Source organism: Coturnix japonica, chromosome Z (assembly GCF_054131305.1).
Source record: "Coturnix japonica strain WE chromosome Z, WE-NBRP24, whole genome shotgun sequence".
In the NCBI taxonomy this organism is placed as follows: domain Eukaryota; kingdom Metazoa; phylum Chordata; class Aves; order Galliformes; family Phasianidae; genus Coturnix; species Coturnix japonica.
In genome coordinates, this window is record NC_140702.1 from 55,905,850 (window position 1) to 55,912,417 (window position 6,568).

Here is a 6,568-nt window from a genome sequence, read left to right on the forward strand (position 1 = left end):
CATATGTGAACAGCCATTTACCTACTGCATCTGGCGAACTTTCTTGCATAAACCCAACATTTCACTTTGTTGTGTTATATAAAAATCATCACCATTCAGTATATGTACTACTCATTCAGTGTTTGAAGAGCATTTTTTTAGCTCACAAGCTGAATTCTAATTGGATAGCACTTCTTTAAATGATGTCAGTAGAAAAGTCTTATACACAAAATAAAAAGCACATTTCTTCATCTGGTGCTTAGAGAAAACATAATATAGAGACAAAATAGGAACTGTCTGCGCTTAGACCCTAGTTTCCAAATTCTACTTTATGTCTTCATAGAATTCTTTTGCTGGAAGCAAAGATTAGACAGCAAATGAATACAGAATCATTCTCCATGCCCAGCATTCCTCTTACCTTTTGCATCTAAAATCTTCTGGATTAAACTGTATGTTCATAATTCCATAATTACTTTCATCGCCTCCTACAGGAATCAAGAGAGGCTTGATATCCTCCTCCATATCTGATGAATACACTTCTTTCTTCTAGACTCTGACCGTTATTCTGAACAAAAGAAAGAAAACAAGACAAATGCAGTTAAGTAAGCTATATATCTGATATGGATTTAAGACTGGCAGAATTCCACAACTTTAGAAGCTCCTGAGGTGAAAACAAAAAACCCCTTCCATTTGCTGCTGGGAACTGTCATTTCGTTATGCAAACATCACTGGTCAAGTACTGCAGACATAACAATTTCAAAACACCCCCCACATTTAAGTAAAGTGTTCAATAAACCATTGTGCTCTGACTCTTGTAGTACAACAACAGCCAATATAAATTAAAGCACTATGACAAATGTTGCTTTCATACTGGGACTGAAAAAGTTTGCAATCTGAATTTATTTTACTTTGAACTGCCATAGCTAAAAACAAGTCCACCATGTAGGAAGTAATGTTAAGTATTTTTATGTGTAGGTCTTATCCAATGGTTTTCACAGCATGAGACTCCTTTCCAGTCCTCACTTCTCAACTTGAAGATTGCTGTGATTTTTAAAAGAGCTGTGTTTGCAAACAGCAACAGAACAGCTGAGAACAATTAATCTGAAATTAATTAGAGAATATTGTTTCAATAAATTACTTCAAACTTTACAGCAAATACACATGCAGTTTTCCAGTGTATTTCCCAGAGTGAGAATAAAGATTAAAATATAGCGGTGTATCATTCCCAGGTTCTTTGAATTAAAGACAACTTTAATTCAAAGATTCAATGCTCAATAATGCATTAATAATTATGCATTGCATGCATTCAGAACACACCAAGCTAAACAATAGAAAGCAGATGGCTTTCAAGCAAATGGAATTATATTCAACTGAATCACAGACCTTACATGGCACTTGCTACAGTCTCATGTTCAGATGAACAAACCTAACAGCTCAACTGCTCTCACTCCTGCTACCTGCTGAAGAATTCCTCAGACAGGACATATTTTTCAAACAAAAATGGCAGAGGTATCAGCTTTTCCAGTGCAATTGTTTCCTGATATTTTGTATGGTAGACAGGCTGATGGAAAGATAAATGGGAACTAGAGATGGCAAAAGATCAAAAAGGATGACACTGAATGGAATGACAGAATGAGGTGTTCTAAATCTGAATCAGTTTTGAGCTCGAGGCCTGTTGTCTACCTGGACACACATGCATGCTTGCGCAAAGGCGTATAAATTATGCAGTTTCATCTCACAGGGCTGCCAGTTCCCTCATGCCTTCAGTATCCATGACACTATATCAAGCTATAAAAGATTTGAATAAAGACTTTTAAGTTTAAAGGCATGATTTTATGTTGTTCACCTTGGCTCTGTAACGGGTCACAAAAAGTGATCAGATATAAGACAACTGTACAAGCATTCTTTGCAGTCCTTGATAGCACTACCTTTATCTTATCCTTCATTCCTTCATTTGCACTGTCATATTATCCTTTACTCCAAAGTCCTTCCCTTCTGATCATCACTGCTAGTTCTTTGGCCTCAGCTGGAATGCCTTGAATACTCTTTTTCTTTTTCACTTTACAGTCTTCTCATGACTCTCACCTCTCACATTCCTGCTCATTTCCTCTCTATTTTCCACCACTCCTACACAGTGTCAAAACTGCTTTCCAGCTTGCCTTTAACAACCACTATTTACAAAGAGATTCCTTAATTGACAGCAATATTTCAATTTCCTTTCAGGTGACACTCAGTTTCTTTCCAAATCCCATTTATAGCTTCCCTCTTGATCATTTCTCTTCCACTGATTACTCTCATATAATTTTCTACAGCTCTACGCCACCTCTTTTCTCCCTACTGACTGCCTTTATGACCTGCATACCTCCAGTTTAACTTATCTCAGTGCACTTCCTCTAGCAGCTCAATACCTTTGAAAGAAAACCATGGGATCAGAGACTTCACCTACTGCTACGATTATCCACCTGTTCCTCTGTCACTCCCAAGCCCTTCTGTACCTCCCTGATTGTACCTTGAGAAAATAGTCTTTATGGCTTTATTTTTGTTGCTTTTAATGGTAATCCCTAAAGCTTACAGCTTCCTTCTTTCTGTGTAAAACTTTACCAGAAGTCTCAAGCGGAAGACTTATAATCCAGTATTAATTGTTCCTTTTTTATTCTGTTCTGTTGTATTTTTCACCTTAACATCCTACATAATTTTTCAAACAGGTACACCCTTACCTCAGGAGCTGAGATACCTCCCTCCTGCATTTTGCAACCTCTTTTGTTTGAGTTTAAATCATGCTCAGGATTTAGCCAAAATGGGCTCTGATTATGATGTGAATTAAGTATCACTTAATATGTCACCTCTTGTAAATAATGTATTCAAGCTTTATAATTCAATCTGAAAAATGCAGAAAGCAATGATCACCAGTATGACTTTCTCTGTACTGCAGCTGCAAAGAACCCACAACATTTTAAAATATCCCATAAAGAAGAACAATCTTTCCAAGACGTAGCATGCACTAAATTAGGCTTGAAAGCATAGTTTGGGGTTACGGCACTGTTTATTTGCCTCTTAAGGGCCAACTTAAATATAAACCCGTTTCAAAAGTCTAGCTTATAAGTGCTTATTGTCCAGAACAGATAAGAGAGACTCATAACCAGCAAATTAACTACTTTACAAATAGATGCAGATATCAAAATGATATGAAAACTGTATGATATGAAAACTGTAACCAGAACCAATGCAGTTTAAAAGATAACTGCAGGCAAAAGAACAAAACACAGAATAATTAACCTGATTAACTATCTTTTTATCTAATACCTACTCCTTGCCTGGACTGCATTGCCATTAGACATTTTTATACACGGTATTAAGCTGGCTGTGATACCCAGACTTATAGCCAGGCAATTTCCACTAATCAACTACTTCTCTCCTAATTATTTTGCTAGTGCTGTAGCTACCTTGAGTTTTTATACCAGGAATCTGACCTACACACACGTAATTTTGGAGATTTATATTTAAAAAACACTTATGACAGACAAAATTCTATACATGATCTTCAAATCATTTAACCAAAACAGTCATGCTACCAACACAGTCCCAACAGTCATTAGAATCTAAAGACCTACATATTCAAACACCATGTCAATGTCTTGAGTGGTGGTAAGTCCTGTTCATAACTCTTCCACAAACATCTGAAGCACTGTATCAGAAAGCCAGCAACAGGCAACAAGCAAACGAGGATTTCATAATCCATTTTTTTCTGTTGCTGGTAAAGAAACTGTGAAACAAAACCAACAGGTACACAAGGTGCTTTTCCCAGTCCCACTCCAGGCTACACTCAGATGACTTGCATGTGGTATTCAAAACAGAGGTGAACTTGCATTAATGGTTTGCTCCTGCAAATTTATGCTTTCTCTACCTCCCAGGTTCTCCTTTCTCCTAGTAACAAAGCATGAAAAGTTTCATGAAGTGAAAACCAGGAACCACCAGACTGAGAACTCTCATTCTAGCCTGGTGGTGCTGTATCTGGTCTTTGCACTGGAGGATAAACACAGCGCACAATTTGCTTGTACTGTGAATCTATGCCAGCACTCAGTTCTGCTACGGGTACATGTGTCAGCACCTTAAAATGAAACACCCACTAGACAGATCACTACAGACTTTCTGCCTAGGCCATGGGAAGGGGTTACCAAAAAAGTTTACACCACAGCAGGCACAGAACTGTGTTGTTAGTCAGTTATCCTGGTTATCCCACAAGCTCAGACTATGCTTAACTCGTCTGCAGGGACTCTTCTTCACCACAGAACTCTCTTGGAAGAGTGGGAGAAAGAAGGCAGGGAGAAGAACCGCTACCACAGCCTCCAGTGTGCCATTCAATGTCTGTGCAGTTGGAAATGGTGCAGAGAAAACAGAACATGTAGTTCTGAGATCTATTTGCACAACAGCTCCATGTTACCAAAAGCAAAACTGATGCACTATGCTAGCAGTGATTCTACAATTCTTAGTGCAGGGGGAGACTCAATTGATAAGCAATCACATGCAAGGCCTTAACTCTTAACTGTGAAGTCATGCATGTTACAATAAATGATCAAACAACTTCAATCAACTTTAACTTGTTCCTCTTTAACTTGCCTTATCACAACAACAGTTTTGCAGACAAAAGCTGCGCTGAGGACTGTTGTTAAGCTTATGTACAATAGCAGTCCCCTATGTTTTCATATTTGTTGTGGTTCTTCTAAGTACATCTCCCAGTCAACTAGATTTCTCCAATGAAAATGTGGCAAGCAAACCTGTGGACACAGTCTGTTCTTATATAAAGAATAACTCCACATCACATTAATGGCTTAAGTACTACAATCCACTAAGGCAAGTACTCAGTTTAAACAAGAAAAATTATTTTAGAAGTGCTACTTGCTGTGAGGTGGCCTTCTCCTAAATTCTGAATGATGAATGGATCAATAAAAGGCAAGGTATAAGTCTCAAGTATACTGCAGGCTACCCACACAAACTGTGAGAAATAAGCAGGCTCTACCCTGAAAAGGGGGAACTTCAAAGCAGAACAGAAGAGCTCCCATGTTCCTTTTTTGGGAGTTAGAAGGTACTGAAAAAGTAAAATTAGTGGCAGACATCCAGAGCTCCTTAAAACAGGGACAACTTGCCACAAATCAGCTTGTTCATATTCTCATAGGACTGCAATGAATGAAAATAATTAATACATACAAACAGCATTAAGATAAAATCTGCTATGGTAACACTGCTTGCAGATACAAGCTGCACTGCTTCTACATGGGCTGTTGTAAAAGCAATGCCTCCTATTTTGTGATATTGGCCCACAACGTCAGAGGCAGGTGTTGGTGGTATGACAGCACAGGAGGAACCTTCCCACCAATATCCCCTTATATTTTGTTGCTGAGTGACATACGGCAGCAGATAGGCAGCCTGACATGGAAGTGCATATGAAGCAAAGATGTGGCACTGAACTCCTCAATTTGGAAAAAAAAAAAAAAGGCACTCACTGACATTCACTGACACTTGCTGCATGTTTCTGGAGCCCAAGCAGTGGAAGTGAGCACAGTGAGGTGGTGGGTGCTGTGTTTCAGCAGTGGTGACAGTGACAGTGGGGCACCTCCACTGACTGGTTCATATGTTTATGCATGTGGCATGCAGGCTCTTGTTCATCACTGGCAAAAACGCACAGCTATGTGTGCTGACTACGTTGAAAAAGAGCATTTTGTAGCTGGGAACTTCCTCTATCAAATAGTATTATTGTGCTTTTTGTAGCTCTTGTAGTTTCCAAATAAATAAATAGGAGGCAGTACTTTTGGAGCGTCCTCCTAAGCACCCCAGGCTGCATCAGTGGGCGCATGGCTACTGACGGATGGTGTCTAAGTAAAGCGTAGAAGAAATTGAACTTATCTTCAGCAGATAACGAGCCTATTATTTAGACATATATACATCTGTACAGCTTCTAAATAAATAGTTACAACCATCAGAACGAGAAGAAGTTTAACATCTTACTGACTTCGTTTTCACCACCACAGTTAAAGGGAACAGCTCAGCGGCCCGGCAGCCCGGCGGGGCTCTGCACTCACACCGCGCCGTCCTCCCCCCTGGGCCGGCAGCACGCAGGGCGCGGCTCGGTCCGCCCCGGCCGAAGGAGCGAAAGGCCCGTGGGACAGGCCGCTCCCCGCTGCAGTGAGGCGAGGCGGCACCGCGGCCCTCCTTGCGGGCTGCTCCCCTACGGGATCCCCGTGCCGGCGCGGCCTCCTACCTGCAGCTCCGAGCCGACAACAGGAAGCTCCCAGCCCCGGACTACGCTTCCCAGCGAGCCGCACGGCGCCGCCCCGCCTGTGGCTGCTGGCGGCGGGGAGGAGCCGCCCCGCTCCTGTCGCCCTGTCACCGCTCTGCAACCATTGCTGCCATGCACAGCCGCGCCTTTCGACGGCGTTTGTACAGCGCTGCAAAGCTGTAGTATTGTCAGTGCTTCAAAGGCACAGGATGGAGAGCGGGATTTGCACAAGTACACGTAATGTGACAGACTACCCGTCCCACTGAATAGACATAACATTGGGTCTGGCCTCCAAGGAGCTGAGCGATATCGCTC

At 41.3% G+C, this 6,568-nt stretch overlaps 1 protein-coding gene across 7 annotated transcripts in view; it reads right to left on the reverse strand.

Moving 5' to 3' along the window:
- Nucleotides 1-6,287, reverse strand: part of SLC38A9 (solute carrier family 38 member 9) — a 39,241-nt gene extending 32,954 nt beyond the window's left edge. For 5 of the 7 annotated variants that reach the window (XM_085528454.1, XM_015848728.3, XM_015848731.3 and 2 more), the window contains exons 1-2: nt 6,236-6,287; nt 398-544 (exon numbers count right to left, since the gene is read on the reverse strand). Coding sequence is in view for 4 of the 7 variants with exons in the window: in XM_015848728.3 (XP_015704214.1) it covers nt 398-501 (104 nt within the window). In the remaining 3 variants the exon portion in view is untranslated. Of the gene's footprint in view, nt 1-397; nt 545-5,982 lie in introns of all 7 variants that reach the window. The other 2 variants (XM_015848730.3, XM_015848729.3) reach the window with 2 other exon arrangements.
- Between the last annotated feature and the right edge of the window lie 281 nt (nt 6,288-6,568).